The sequence below is a fragment of the Lycium barbarum genome, chromosome 4 (genome assembly GCF_019175385.1).
Source record: "Lycium barbarum isolate Lr01 chromosome 4, ASM1917538v2, whole genome shotgun sequence".
Taxonomy (NCBI): domain Eukaryota; kingdom Viridiplantae; phylum Streptophyta; class Magnoliopsida; order Solanales; family Solanaceae; genus Lycium; species Lycium barbarum.
The window spans coordinates 8,151,902-8,165,152 of record NC_083340.1 but is presented as its reverse complement, the minus strand read 5'-3'; the positions used below and the strand labels follow the sequence as shown (position 1 = coordinate 8,165,152).

General features: G+C 35.7%; 2 protein-coding genes and 1 non-coding gene across 3 annotated transcripts; 1 reads left to right on the top strand and 2 right to left on the bottom strand.

The window, feature by feature from the left end:
* Positions 1 to 2,725: 2,725 nt before the first annotated feature.
* On the bottom strand, positions 2,726 to 2,796 carry TRNAG-GCC (transfer RNA glycine (anticodon GCC)). Its single transcript has one exon. It is a non-coding gene; the product is annotated as a tRNA-Gly (tRNA).
* Positions 2,797 to 4,084: 1,288 nt separating this feature from the next.
* LOC132635081 (probable xyloglucan galactosyltransferase GT19) lies at positions 4,085 to 6,177 on the bottom strand. Its single transcript, XM_060351301.1, has one exon. The coding sequence runs from the start codon at positions 5,568 to 5,570 to the stop codon at positions 4,236 to 4,238; it is 1,335 nt and encodes a 444-aa protein (XP_060207284.1). The 5' UTR covers positions 5,571 to 6,177; the 3' UTR covers positions 4,085 to 4,235.
* Positions 6,178 to 9,608: 3,431 nt separating this feature from the next.
* Positions 9,609 to 11,284, top strand: LOC132638140 (protein INAPERTURATE POLLEN1). Its single transcript, XM_060355116.1, has 2 exons — positions 9,609 to 9,845; positions 9,946 to 11,284. Exons 1-2 carry the CDS (start codon positions 9,830 to 9,832, stop codon positions 10,857 to 10,859), a joined length of 930 nt encoding a protein of 309 aa, XP_060211099.1. The 5' UTR covers positions 9,609 to 9,829; the 3' UTR covers positions 10,860 to 11,284.
* Positions 11,285 to 13,251: the final 1,967 nt, after the last annotated feature.

Here is a 13,251-nt window from a genome sequence, read left to right as displayed (position 1 = left end):
TTTACACTGTAAGCCAATTATGGCAAAATATTTACCTGTTTTAGCCCATCTTTTTTAAATTACCTGCCATAGCCATTTTTTTCCTCTTCAGTTTTTTACCAGTCTTATACATTATTATACACTTTTATACAAGGTTTATACATTGTCTACAATAAATGTATAAAGTTATATATTGTTGTATAATATTGTAGACTAGTCTTATACATTATTATAAACTTTTATACAAGGTGTATACATTGTCTACAGTAGGTGTATAAAGTTGTATATTGTTGTATAAATGTGAATATTCAAGTTGTGCCATGAAATATTGGGCTGTAGGTTTGTAATTTAAAATATGGGCTATGAATATGTAATTTTGACCAAAAATTGTTTATAACTGAAATTTTCCCTTGTAAAAATCGTTGCGAAGATAAAAATAGATCTTTGTATTAGAATTGTAGTAGCTACTGTGCTATTAGCAGTTGTTATTAAAATATCATGTTCTGCATAATTTGGGATTAACAAGTATGTATGTTTTGTATAATTAGGTATTCTTGATAGTTTTTAGAACGTATGGATATAATAATGTCTCATGTTTTCCAAGACAAGATGCGGGAAGCGAGGCTGAGATGGTTTGGGCATGTGAAGAGGAGAGACACAAATGCCCCAGTGCGGAGGTGTGAGAGGTTGGCTATGAACGGTTTCAGGAGAGGCAAAGGGAGGCCGAAGAAGTATTGGGGAGAGGTGATTAGACAGGATATGGCACAGTTTCAGCTCACCGAGGACATGACCTTAGATAGGAGGTTGTGGAGGACTCAGATTAGGATAGAAGGCTAGGTGGCTAATCCTTTCACCATAGTACTTGCAGTTTTGCTCATTTGTTTATTGCCATTTGATTTCTGCATTTGATTGCTGCTTATATTTGTTGGACCGTTGTACTTTGGTTATCTTAGTTATCTATAGTAGTTAATGCTCCTTTCTTTCCGGACTGTTCTACCATGACTTTCTCGCTTTTGTTATTCCTTGCTTTCATATTGTTTTCGATATGCTTGGTCCTATCTAACCTTTTGTCTTGTTTTTCCTCTCTTGTTTTCCTTTCTTGAGCTGAGGGTCTTTCGGAAACAGCCGCCCTACCTTTCAAGGTGGGGGTTAGGTCTGCGTACACTCTACCCTCCCTAGATCCCACATGGTGGGATTATACTGGGTTTGTTGTTGTTGTTTTCCAAAACGAAAAGTGAAATATGTTTTGAAAACGATGGCCAAACACATTTTCAAAATTTGAAAAACTTCACCCAAATCAAACTTTTCAAAATCTTTTTGGGAATCTATGGCTAAACGCTAGCTCAGAGTCAGCTGAATCGTTAACAAAAGAGATCTAAAGAGAGAAATCAAAAGTAGTAGTAGTAGTTATTAAAATTGGCAGCTGGTGTAAAAGCAGAAGTTGCCTACAGTCTATCAAGCAACCCATAAGTAATCTCTTCCCTGATTATGAAGTTAAAATATTTAAAATTATGTATGCCATTCAACAGCTTAGAATTTTCCCAAAAGATGACTAGCGTTGGTTTTCCAAGTCTAGATCCTTTTGTATTCATTTCAATGTTTACCATGTCAACCCCGGGAAGTTTTAATGCTGAATAACCCTTACTTGTACTCTTGTCTTTGAGGTTCGTTTTTATTATTAATGAAAAGACTAGCCTAGGCACTTGCCTAGCGGATTCGCGTTAATTTTTTTTTTTTTTTTAAAGGTAAGATATAGCAGATTGAAAGAACTATATAGCCATAAATAAATTGGTATATGAGACGGATCATTTAATGGAACAGGGTATTGGAGGAATTTTGGATACTTCATTACTCGAAGAATCAGCTGAAATACAAATGAAAGATGATTCTAACTAATAAGGGAATTAAATGCTACATATTGCAACACTACAGGCAAGGAAGCTAAAATTCTGTAACAGATCTTAAGATCATATAACATATAGTATAATGTTTGAAAGTCTTAACTTCATTATGCAAGTCAGGTCTCCAATCATATAACTACATGCTCATTGGATTGAACTGTTTCATCGTTAATTGTAGAAATGGGAGCTGATGGACTTATCTTCCACGTCCTAAGACGCCATTCGTGTATACGTACTGCTTGATCAGTATACAGACACTCCTCTGACTGGCCTCAATGGAATTTCAGTGACAATTGCTAACAATAACATTTGGTAAGTTGGTGAAACGAGCACCCAACATGTCTGCAATTAAGACTTAAATCTTCTCAAACAATTGTCTAGAGTAGCCATATTTTTTGCTGGTCAGCTGCTCGTCGAAGATGAGACATGAAATTTTATGGCTTTCCTTCTATATAAAAAAGAAAAAAAATGGTTAAAAACAAGACAACACGTTCAAAACTCACTATGAGTCACCTAGTTTGTCTAAGTTTATATGGTATCTTGCAAAACGTGCTTAATTTAAGGGGTTATCTACCCATCTAGCCTTATTGGAAAGAAGAATGTAGGGGATCCAATAAGGTTGTTTTCATTTCATCAATCAAGACAATGTAAATGGACCCAAATAGGGACCCAGACGATAATATGTTAGGGAAGACTTGCTAGAGTTGTCTTGACTTTACAAGTACCATTAAAGTCCACGAGTTATTGACGAAAACTTATTTTGTTTGTATGATCCACATGAAAAATAAATTGAGCAGTAAGCACATCCAAGGTATGTCCCAAAGAATGAGCGCAAGCAAAAGCGTTGCACCAGCCGGGAATCGAACCCGGGTCTGTACCGTGGCAGGGTACTATTCTACCACTAGACCACTGGTGCTTGACGCTTGAAGGGGTTCCATAGATGTTTAAGTATTATTCTGTCTCTAGATTAGTCATGACTGCCTCTAACTCTGCTTTTGTTAAGTATGCGAGTCTAGTTTAAGAAAATTCTTTTTTCATGTTGTCTATCAAAGTGGACGTCTTAACCGGACCTATCAAAGTGGATGTCTAGTCTACAAGAGCAACTGTTTAACTGTAAGATACTGCTAGAAAATTCACCAACTGTCAAGCCACTTAACTTATTAGGGCTGAGATTATGTCTCTAACATATCAATAGGCGATCTTGAGGTTTGCACTCCACACTACTGAAACTAAGCCCCCGTTTGGCCATAAGAATTATTCACTTTATTCCGGAATCAGCGTTTGGCCATGAGAATTCCGAATACAACTCCGAAATACTAAAAACTCAAAAAATTTGTTTTTCAAAATTTTTTCACTTTTTTACAACTACATTTCACCAAAAACTACAATTTCAAAAACTATAGCCAAACGCAACTCCAACTCCAAAATTCCAAAAAAAAGTGATTTTTTTTTTTTTTTTGTATCTATGGACAAACGGAGCCTAAATATTGTAAGTAGCTAGGATGGTAACTCAAATTTTACCTCTCCCTGTAATGCCATTATAGGTAGAAAATCTGTGATATTTGTGTTCAGTGCACCTTCTAATTTTGGAAATGACTTAAAATCCCCAGTTTCTGGGCTTCTGTGATGATTCTTTGTTAACGAACTTGGAGTCTTCAGATGATGATTTTCTTTTATACTTGAGTCTTGATGTTATGATTTCTAGCTATTTAACTCGATAATACCATAAATGCTAAAGATGTTTACATTTAAATTCTGTTCATATGCATCATTGTTAGATCTGTTATGCCTTCAATACCAATGCAAATGCTCATTCTAAGTTCACTATTAGATTGTTTCTTTGAGCTTTGAGGTTAAGCTTGGTGGAAATTACACTGGAAATCTTAGAAGTGAGCAAATTATCACATCTAAATGAGACAAATCAAACAGGTAGAATAAGAGGTACTATTGGTTTTGCAATAAAACAGATTTATCAGAATGCTACTGATGATGTCTAAACCAATGTCTTCCTTTATCATTAGCTTTATTCAATAAGTAGACCTCTTGTAAACCAGTTAGTTTAACCATTGATAGATGGATTCTACTACATTCAGTTAGATTCTGAATTCTGGTACATAACCATTGTTTGAATCTTTTGTTTTTTTTTGCTGTACAACTAACAATGACAAGCAGCTTATTAGAAATAGAAGTATGGTAACCAAGAATTTCTAATGACTGCCTTTACATATCTATTCATTATCAGTGGAAATATGGAATACAAAATTATCTCTACACCATTTGCTGTGTTATAAATAATACTAGAAACAATAAAAAGAACAATAAGAGATAGAATAGAACACAGTAATAAGCTAATAATTATTGAGCTGCTACTTCTTGAAGCCTGGACTTGATTCTTTCCAAAGTGCCCTCTATTGCAATATCAAAGGCATCCTTTTTGCTTCTCAAACCAAGTGAACTTCCATGCTTTCTATACATCACTCTAGGCATCATTTCCAAAACTTTTTCTCTCATCCTCCTAACTTGAGCTCTTGGTATACTAGTTAAAACATCAAGAATCTTCAACCCTTTAAACACAACATCTTCTTTAGGTATAGACACTGAAAACTCTTCATACTTCTCCTCTGGCAAATGCCATCCGTATTGCTTTTTCGCAGACAAATCTTCAAAAATCACAGGAATGCAACCCGCAAGAATCCCATCGAACGTGGACCGTCTAGTTGGTGTATCCCCTGGAGGCTGCAAACAAAAACTAGCTTGCAGCATTGGCTTCATAAACCTTATAGGATCATGTTCACAAATCCCATTAGAACAATCTACGAATTCGCACAATTTCTCGTACCCCGTGCCGTTAGCACTCATACTAGTCACATTCTCACACTCAAGCCTAATACTTCTCCTAACATTAGGATTAGCTGAAATTCCACCACCACCAGCAAACAACATCAAAGTAGTCCTCCTAGACCTCCTTACCCTATTCACCCAAGACTCGAAAAACGCTAAATTCGGAGGATGAAAGGAAGTGGGATATGGAATAGCTTGTTCTTGCCAAGGATAAGCTCTACCTTCAATAGTCAATGCAGTAACATTGTAAAACTCAGGCAATTCAAGAAATGAAGTACCAAACACTAAAGGATCATTAAACAAAGGTTGACTAAAATCCCAAGCAGGTCTTGTCATAACCATAAAATGATCATGACCATAATTTCTACTCCAAATATTAGGTGAATCAACATGGACTAAAAAATCATACAAATCTAAACCATGCTGGAAACTTGAATTAACTTCAGGACCATATAAGTACTTAAGGCTATCAAGGCCACCATAATAAGGTACATAAATAGCATTGGCTTGACTAGGATCAGATGTTAAACAAGGGTATTCAAGCATTCTACGATGGAAAATAAGTTCAAGCATAGAAGGGTCAGTTCTATACCAACTATGTGATTTGTTATGAGTCTTTTGGCCAAGGCCATGGTTTGCTAAATAAGGACAAAAATTGTCAAACAGAGGATATTCAGAGCAATTTGATAAAAGATCAAGGTTGAATTGAGGTGGTAAATGTCTAATATGGATCCATTTGTTTGTGCAATCAGTTTCAAGATCAGAATCTTGGGAATTTGCAGAGAAGATAAAAAGGAAAAACACAAAAACAAAGAGGGTAATGAAATTTGTGGTCATTATTGGTGGCATTTTTTTAGATTGGGTGTTGAAAAAAAGGTAAAAAGATTCTATTTTTATCTCTTTGCAACTGTCGGTGGATGGTGGAGATGAGTTAATCAAATAAAAATTCAATCTTTACCCAAAAAAAATCAAAACTTGAACTCTAAATCTTGAATTTAAAGGAAAAAAGAGAAGATGGGTTGAGTTCACATTATCAAGAAATGGAAACAGCAGTGAACTTTACCAAATCTAAAATGAAAACCATGAGATATTGCCCATTCAAGAACTTAAAAAAAAGTCTAGACCAACAAAAACCAACCTTGTACAGAACACAAAAATCTGAAAAAATGGAGGGGTGGAAGTGGAAATTAATGTTGAAATAGGAGATGAGAGAGATTAAAAAAAAAAAAAAGATGGCAGAGTTTGTTAAGGAGGAAAGACTAAGTCAGAGAAAATGGCGGACAGGAATGTGATAGTGTGAGACCAATACGTAGGGAGAAGTTACACCTCTCCCACTCTCTATGGACAAAAAGAATCCTCTGCAGTAATAGAGATTTTTCTTTTTTTCTTTTCACTCCAGTTGTGATAGAGTTGGAACAGTCTGAACAGAAATGAAGTTATCTTCAAATATAGAATTTTTTTGAATGTCAAATTGTAATTGTTTCTAAGGGGAAAGTAGAACAAGAAAAAAGGATTAATTTTATAGCTTTCTCTATCATTATGCCTTCTCTTTTTTTGTTCTTAATGAAGCATATACCTATAATATTTCTTTATAGACATATTGAAGTATGTAAGTTCTTTTTTATTTCTTATTAAAGCATCCAAAATATAAACTACTGTAGTTGATAAATCTTAAAAATCAAAATCTATTTATTTCACATTATAGTTATAAATTTTCTTAACAAGAATGCATTTTAATAGTTATAGTTTTTTCCTCAAATTTTCTATGCTATATTTTATATATATATATATATATATATAAATGCATTCAACCCCAAGATAATTCTGAATTTTAAGGAAACAAATTAACTAATCAAGTCTTTAAAACCTTTGCTAAATCTAGTTTTTCAATCAAATATTTTAAAAAAAAAAACAATCATAGCCAAAATGTCGAGTAAAGATAGAGGAATATACATTTTTTACTCTTAATTAATCCTACAACTGTCCTAGATTGACTATTTGTAATTCAAATGCCAACTTATTATCAATCTTTTGGAATAGAACGTTTATTCATATACAATCATGTCTTTTTATAATAATTGCTATTATACTTATAATAACATTTCATTATATCGTAATCAATTTTTCATTTATATTTCATTATAACAATAAAAAAATATCCTGGCAAACAATCTTATTTTAGAAATTAGAAAGGTATGACGGACTTACTCCGTAAGAATATACTCTCCGATTTCCAGATTTCATTTCATTACAATTTACATTTCTCCATTAAGTTTTACAAAATGAAAGTTACGCCTCACCCTTTCATATTGAGCATTTTTTTTTTTACTCCCACATGAATAGACGTGCCACGTAAAAAACAAATCACTGTAGAATTGAGTAACCGAGTAGTAGTAAAATAATAGTTTGGGGATTTGCATAAAGTGGGACATTTGATGTCTTTACTGGTGACTTTATTTAGTGTAAGTAACAACTTTGTTTTATTGAAGTACACTTTAATGGATACTTAGCAGTATACTATAATGTTCACATGCATGGAGGGTTTTGACTAAAGTGTTCACCCTCATCATGTTGTCGTTTTGTGAGTGTTACAAATTTAATTAAATACTTTCTCAAAGTTTCCACCGACAAGAGAATTTAATAGTTTGGGGAGCTGGGAAGTTCAGACATTTAACATGGGCTTTGTTTTATGGATCCATTTTAGTTGACACGTACATTTGTGGCATTGGGCTGATCCATTTTCTTCATCATCCGTGGCGACGTGAACTCAAGATTTAGCATCAATTCGTCCTAAATATGTGTGATCTTATTTTGTATATACAATATAATTTTTTAGCAATATAGACATAGCCTGAGCTAAAAACAATCCATTCATTCATAGAACTTACGCTAGATCGACCTTTGCATCTCAATCTATCATTTGTTTTCATCAGTTTAAAAAAGCCATGTTATCTACCCTTTTGTGCTTCGTATTCTACACTTCAAGAAATCTTTAGACAAATGAATTGATAGGTACACAATTTTGGAGGAGAGAGAGGAGTTATCCGTGATTCCAATGGAAATTGAAAAGAAAGATACTCCCGGTAGATCCTTTCTAACTCGGCACTTCATGCTGGAATACTAGCCCTTCTCAAGAAATCAGAATTGACTTTCACTAACGATTTATATCCATTAATCGTGGATACGGATTCCTAGATATTGGGCAATTTAATTTTCTTCAACTTGAAAAAGTACACCTTATTCACATTTACTAAATGATTGCCGGTTCCTCCACCAAGCAATGAAATATCTTCACATGCACCACTTTTACTGTGAGGCAAATACGATAACGCACTCTCTAGCTAGTTATGGAAATACCTGGCCTTACATGAATTAACTATAAATAAAGACGTTTTTAGGAATTATCCTCCTTAACTCGTTTATTTACTTTTCTACAAAGACTTCATGAGAACTGAATCATCAAGATTAGTCCCTTTATATAATGGACATGTTTAAATTTCCGTCTTTAATTTGAAGTTCCTTTCATTTCTTAGCAATAAAAAAAGGAATACATTTAAGAGATAATAAGAAACTTGAGTTTAATAATACTACTTAATACTCTATATTACAAAATATAAGAATATTTTTTCTTATTTACAAAACATAACGGATCTGAAACAATTAAAAGTCACCCTTCCCTCCCCTTTTGTTCACGCAACAGATCTAGAAAAGAAAATATAGAGGCGGAAACATCTCTCTCGATCTTCCCCTTTTTCCTGAGCGGAGAAGGTTGACGGCGAAGCAGGAAATAGTGCCAGAAACATGGAGACGATGGAGGAGGTTTGACGTCGGAAGTGCGACGGCCAGAAAGGCGGGGGACCGAGAGAAGAAACGACGGTTGAGATTAGCAGCGAGAATTCAGAACCACTGAGATTCTCCATTAGATCTACTTAATTCATCATAGTTGAGTGACAACGGTGATTGCAGTGACGAAAGCAAATCTGTTGCTTTCTCCATTTTTACTACCATTCTAGATTAGATCTACTTTTTCAGTTGAATAGATATATGAATTTTTTATTCGAAGTTAGTGAGTTTGGATCTTTCTTTCACCAGAAGTATGAATAAAACTCAAAAAGCTGAAAAAATAAGCCCCAAATTTGGTATGAATAAAACTCAAAAAGCTGAAACAATAAGCCCCAAATTTGGTATGAATAAAACTCAAAAAACTGAAACAATAAGCCCCAAATTTGGTATGAATAAAACTCAAAAAGCTGAAACAATAAGCCCCAAATTTGGTATGAATAAAACTCAAAAAGCTGAAACAATAAGCCCCAAATTTGGTATGAATAAAACTCAAAAAGCTGAAACAATAAGCCCCAAATTTGGCATTTCGATTGCAATTCCAGCTACCATTGACCAAATCAATGTCGTCATCTGTTGCAGATTTACAACAATCAATTGCATGTTTTCAGCCAAACTCTTTCTAAATTGGATGAAAGTTGTATAAAATGTTGTTGTAGTGGTATTAATTTCACCCGAATTTTGAAGCGAGATTCAAATTTGTATGAAAGTTGTATACGATGTGTTTGTAGTTGTATTAATTTTTAAAAACCTAACATAAACTTTATACAAATTTTATACAGTTATATACATTTTTTATACTGTTTTCATACAAGAAAAATATGAGAATTCTAAGCCTTGAGCGAGATATACATATTTCATACACAAAAAATTTGAGCGAAAATTTTAAACCTTGAGCGAGAAATACATATTTCATACACAAAATTTTGAGCGAAAATTTTCGTATATGTTTTGTAAGAAATATATTGGCATGTTTTGTAAACTGAAAAATATCGTTATATTTTGTAAATATACACTATTCTTATGTATATATAGGTCATTCTCCTTTTAATATATTGGGCTCCTTGAACCTTTTTGCGCTAATGTAATTGGCCCAACGAAACCCTCTTCGTTAAAGTTCACTTATAAAGTCTATAAATAGAGTTAGTGGCCCAGCCCATACACAACCAGAATAAATTCCATAATAGTTCCCGCTAAGTTTGAACTCTGCTTCTTCTTCTTCTTCTTCGTTTCATCAGCTTCATTTGCTCCTAAAGAAGAAACCAAAGATGTTTAAAGCCATAGGTAAGACCCTTTTCCTCCTCCATTAACACACACACACTACACATTCCATTTCATACTTTCCTTTTCAAGAAATCAACCAATGTTTTCCTTTTAATTACAGCTCTATTTGGGTTCAAGAAATCATCAAAGCCATTCAAAGATTACTACAAGTTATGGTTCAAGACCCTCAAGAACGTTCTCCTCCCTCAACTCCGTAACGCCATGTCATCATCCTCAACTTCCAGCCCCATTCTCCTAGCTTCCCACGTGGAAGTAATTCACCGTCACTTCCTTAATTACTACGAAACCCTCGACCTGGCCGCATCAAACGACGTCGCTCAAGTCCTTTATCCCCATTGGCGAACCCCATTTGAAATACCCTTTCTTTGGCTCGGTGATCTTCATCCGTATCTCTTCATAAATCTCCTCCGTTCATTTATTGCTGATTCCGAAAATGACCCGGAGGATATGTTCGACCCGGAAAAGCAAAACTGGCATGTGGTAATGGCGTGGAAGAGCCCCGGAAAGAGGCTGACGAACCGGGTCGATCAGATTGAGTGCGGGTTGAGGCTAATGGTACCCGCACTGGCGGCGCGTGCACGTGACGCGAAGGCGGCGTTTGTCAAGAAAGTCGCGGCTGAATGGGGCAATCAGAGGTTGGAGATGAACGGCGCTGTGGCAGAAGCGGCGGCGCGTGAACTACACGCGCGTGAAGGCAGGGACAAGGAAAGGAAGCGGGTCGTGGCAGAAGAGGCGGCGCGTGGAATGAACGCGCGTGGTGAGGCGGCGCGTGAAGGTTGGAGGAAGGAGGATATGAGAGGGGTGGTGGTGGAAGCGGCGCGTGTTGAGATGGAAGAGCTTGTTGGTGTTTTTGTGGATGCGAATAGGTTGCGAAGGAGCGTGCTTTCGGATATATTGAGTGTGACGGATGTGTATCAGGCAGCAGTGTTTCTTGAAGCATTAGCTCAATTTCTTGTTGGGTTTAGGAATAGGGAATTGCTCAGTCAGTTTGACAAGTCTTCTTTGGAGTTATAATAGTATGCTTTTGGGGATTGCAGAAGAAGAAGTCAGTGCACAGATTATGTAGTGTTCTAGTTTTGTGCATTGCTCTAACTTAAGTCAATAATCTTGACTAATTTCTACAAATAGTTGATAGTAGTTGCTTTCTGATTCTTGAAAGTATGAGGAAGATAAGATTACTGTATTAACTAGCTAATGTTTCATTTTCATAGCTCTTTGTTCTTTTTTCGTTTGTTTATTTTGTGATTTGAAAGTTACGTTGTTGAGCTTGTGGGCAATTGTAAGGAAAAGCTGATATTCATAGTGATTTTGGAGGCAATACCATAGTAGCATAGTCTGGACAATAGCTAAAAGTGCTATTTTTGTGACTTTATGTGGATGCAATGCAATATTATGCATTGGGATGAAATTTGCAGATTGTAGAAATGCAATGAAGTTTGTTTTGCTTGGCCTTTTAACTTTAATGAGGTAGTTCTAAGCATCTCTTTTATAGTATGGTGTTACGTCCATCAAGAGTTGAGCATATGAGAAAAAATCACCTAAATGTTTAGTTTGGCTAATTTCTACAATTTAGTCACTAATTCGTGGTCTTGAAAGTATGAGGAAGGATGACTGAAGTATTAACTTGTTTTTCATTTCCTTAGCTCTCTGTTTTTTTGTTTTTAATTTGTTCAGTTTGTGATTTCAAAGTTACATTGTTGAGCCGTGGACAATTGTAAGGAGAAGCTGACATTCATAATGATTTTAGAGGCACTAGCATAGTAGTAGCATTAGCCTGGGCCATTTGTAAAAGGCTACTTTTATGACTTTATGTGGATGCAATTATGCATTGAAATAAAATTTGTGGATTGAAAAAAAATGCAATGAAGTTTGTTTTGCTTGGCCTTTTAATGTTAATAAGGTGTTTGAAGCATTGTACCAGTTTGAAAAGCATTGTTCAAAGTTTGTACTGGTATGATGGCCCAATATATAGATTCAGAAATGAATACTTCCATCTACACCTTCCACTGTGTATCTCACACTGTGTGTCAAATGGGTCGGGTCGAATTCAAACGGTGTTTTATTTCCAATAAAGTTCAAATGGATTGAGTTAGGGTGACGCCCATGATGGAGGGCGGGGCAAAAAGAAGGACTGGAAGGTTTCGAAGAAGCATGTTACACCTTAGACGAATTCACATCGAAATGAGAGATCAAAGGGAAGAGTTTTATGAGGCATAACATAAGTTTGCATCGTACACACGCTTTTGAGCTAAATGATGGCATAGCCCGAGGAGCAAATTCATGAAGTCTGTTGAACCAAACCAAATAATTCGTATGATGAGTTTGGGTTGTGACACCCGGGTACGAACCGGTCCCTCCTCAGTAAAATGTTCCTGGACACAACCAATCTGGGATAAAAGGGAATGGTTTGTGGGGTTGTCGATTGGGCCTTTTAGTGGCTAGTAGACCTTATATATAAATTGATACCTCGATGTGTCCAAGTCCATTAAAGTGTACGCCTTCAATTGTTAAGCCCAATCCAAGCTCCATCGTGCAAAGAATCTAAGTCCATATATATAAAAGTCTAGGAAATGATTGTCCTCCAGGTATGGGCAATTCGCAGAATTGTCCTTTTTTTGGGGTGGTCTTTAAATTTTGCCCCTCAAATTGCTGGTCTTTAAATTTTGTCCTTCACCTAAAACTCATGGGTTTCGGGTTCAAACTCCCGCTCAGTCAAAAATTTTAAAAAAATTCGCAAGGCTGTCGGAGGGGGCAGACCCTTGAGGCATATATTTTTTTTTTTTACTTTTCAAGGCAAACTTTTAGTTATGCCTTAAAGGAAAATTTTCACCTTATGAAGCATACTTTTAGTTATGCCTTAACTAAAAGTGTGAGCCATAAGACATAACTAAAAATATGCCCCATAAGGCGGAAATTTTCCTTAAGGCATAACTAAAAGTTTGCCTTATAAGGCAAAGTCTATGCCTTAAGAAAAAGTTCTACCTTATGGGGCATACTATTGGTTATGCCTTAACTAAAAGTCTGCCCCATAAGGCATAACTAAACTATGCCTTAAGGAAAAGTTCTGCCTTATAGGACAGACTTTTAGTCATGCTGGATCCGGCATAACTTTAGTTTTTCCTTAAGGAGTGTATGCCGGATCCGGCATACACGCCCCCAGCCTTGTCATGCGAAATTATATTTTTATTTTATGCCTGAGCGGTGGTTCGAATCCAGAACCTCAGGTATTCGCTCACCTTTTCAAGCGAAGGGCAAAACTTAAAGACCACAAATATGAGGGACAAAATTTAAAGTCCACAAATATGAGAGCCAAAATTTAAAGACCACCCCAAAAGAAGGTCAATCCGAGCCAAAAAATGTCCAGGTATTGTTACCCAAGAATCTCAGAAGCCCATATCAATGGAAT

Coding starts and splice junctions, on each gene's coding strand:
- LOC132635081 (XM_060351301.1), bottom strand. CDS start 5,570: ATGCCACCAATAATGACCACAAATTTCATTACCCTCTTTGTTTTTGTG.